Here is a 2,261-nt window from a genome sequence, read left to right on the forward strand (position 1 = left end):
CTATTAAAGCATTGAGAAATCACACATTCGGTTGACTAACAACCGGTCAATTAGCAGATAAGTTCAACAAAATCTTTTTTGGGTAATTATGATTAAGAGAGGTTTTATCTTCCAAATTTATTTCCTAACATAAACATCCTCTTTCCCCCAACCTCCTCATAAGTAAAATGAATTATGACCCCAAACCCAGCACATGTGTCTTCCCAAAAAAATAAAAAAAACCCAGCACATGTTTTACTTTCACTCTCTAACCTTCTCTCTCTAGATTTTTTCCCTTTTTATTCCTTTTTTATTTTTTTGTCTAACAATATATTTTATTTCAAGAGGAGGATAGAGTTAGGTTAAACTATATAGTAGCAATCTAATTTGATATCAAATTTACCACTCATAATATTCAAGTTTAAAACTTTTCAGTTATAAATGAAAAAAATATCACCGAATCATAATATTGAATGCATTTTTTCTCCCCTCTTAATTTAATAAAGATACCAGATACTCATTTCTTACACGCACACACACACACAAATACCCAAACCCACATAAAAACTCCCACCCACTCTCCCTCTCGCTTCACTGCAAAACCCAAACAAAGAAGAAGAAGACAAAGCTTTCCCTTTTGGCCAGTGCAGAAGAAGCCTTTGGGTTCCCAGAAGAAGAAGAAGAAGAAGAACATCCATCCCTTTCAATTTTTCACCTAGCAATCAAAAGATTCCATTTCCTCTGAAATGCCATAAAAATCCCTGATATTTCTACTCGTACCCAGTTCTTGTATATACACATTTCAACTGACAATTCGATAATAAATGTTTTAAATGAGGTGCAAGAAGCACCTCTCCGACCTCACCAGCACCCTCGGCGTCTGCGCCTCCTGTCTCCGGGAGCGCCTCGCCGCCATCATCGAGGCCCAAACCCAGGCCCAGGCCCAGCTCTCGAGACTCCACTCCCGGACACCCGCCGCTCCGCTCGATGAACCCAACCGCAAGTCCGATGCCAACCCTCGGCCGCTTATTTTCCCCCACTCCGTCTCCCCTTACGTCTCTCGAAGAAAATCGGACGACTCAACGTGGCACCAGCACCGGATTCGATTCTACAGTACGCCTCAGGTGGGCCCCACATATGCCACCGCCACCTCCACCTCCACCTCCACCATTGAAGGTTCGTGTAAGAGGAGCAAGACCCGGTTCTCGCTCCTATCGAGTCTTTTTCGATCCAGATCCGTCAAGTTCTGGTCGGGTCCTAGTGATTCGTCGGTTCCGGCCATTTCTTCGTCGTCGGCGTCGTCGCCCTCGTGGTTCTCTTCGATCTTCGCCAGAAAAACGCGGTATCGGTCGAAGCATCTCTACGTCGACGAGTCATCCGGTTGCCAGAGGCCTCGGGGATTGTCGCCGGACGTAACGCCCAATCCCTTCGAAGACTGCGATCGATCGCGGCCGGGAAGCGGTGACTCGTCGGCAACGACGCCGGAGTGGAAGAAGACGCCGGCGTTGCCTCCGCCGTCGACGCGGAGGGCACGTGCCGGGCAGGGAAAGAACAACATGTCGGGCCTTGCGTTTTGCCTTAGCCCGCTGGTTCGAGCCAGCCCGAACCGGCACTGGAACCAGAAGGGATTGCCGCCTGAGATAGCCGGCGAGATTCGTGTCGCGGCTTCGTTCTGCAAGAGCCGGTCTAGGAAGCTGGCGGATTTCGGTAGAGCAAATCCGAACCGTTGATCGGGCTTACTGTTGTGGAGCCGTTGACAACCCCGCTGTTGTGTTTATGGCGTTTCTAGTACGAAAATACGATGTTGCCCCTCCACCCTTGGTGTTTTTATTATTTTTATTTTTAAACATATGGATCGTAACTAAAAGGGAATGTTGGGTCCTCTTTTGTGTACATTATTGTTGTTGTTACTGGTTGGTTATCAATATCACAGGACACCTTTTTTTTTCTCTTATTTTTTTTGTTGTATAATTCTAAATGTGTAATGTTACACTTACAATCTATTTATACTATCATTTGTAGCATTTCTTTAATAAAGATAAGTTTCGCAACGTATGTATGTTTCAACTGTATCAGAGGATGATACAAATAATTGAAAAGAGTAATATTTTTTATTCCGAAATTGCCCTCCATTCTGGAAGTGGTGAGAAGTGCGGATGCTCCACATTAGAAAAGCACACAACTGAGGCCAAATGGGAAGGGGGGTGATCAACGGCTGGCGTGGGTCCCGCGGCCATTGATTAACTATTAGAATCGTGGTGGGTCCCGCTGAAGGCAATAAA

At 45.7% G+C, this 2,261-nt stretch overlaps 1 protein-coding gene across 1 annotated transcript; it reads left to right on the forward strand.

Moving 5' to 3' along the window:
* Nucleotides 1–505: 505 nt before the first annotated feature.
* On the forward strand, nucleotides 506–2,028 carry LOC126627832 (uncharacterized). Its single transcript, XM_050297397.1, has one exon. The coding sequence runs from the start codon at nucleotides 813–815 to the stop codon at nucleotides 1,707–1,709; it is 897 nt and encodes a 298-aa protein (XP_050153354.1). The 5' UTR covers nucleotides 506–812; the 3' UTR covers nucleotides 1,710–2,028.
* The last annotated feature ends 233 nt before the right edge of the window (nucleotides 2,029–2,261 follow it).

Source organism: Malus sylvestris, chromosome 7, assembly GCF_916048215.2.
Source record: "Malus sylvestris chromosome 7, drMalSylv7.2, whole genome shotgun sequence".
Classification (NCBI taxonomy): Eukaryota; Viridiplantae; Streptophyta; class Magnoliopsida; order Rosales; family Rosaceae; genus Malus; species Malus sylvestris.

Bases quoted from the DNA above. Each gene is read 5' to 3' on its own strand.
- LOC126627832 (XM_050297397.1), top strand. From the start codon at position 813: ATGAGGTGCAAGAAGCACCTCTCCGACCTCACCAGCACCCTCGGCGTC.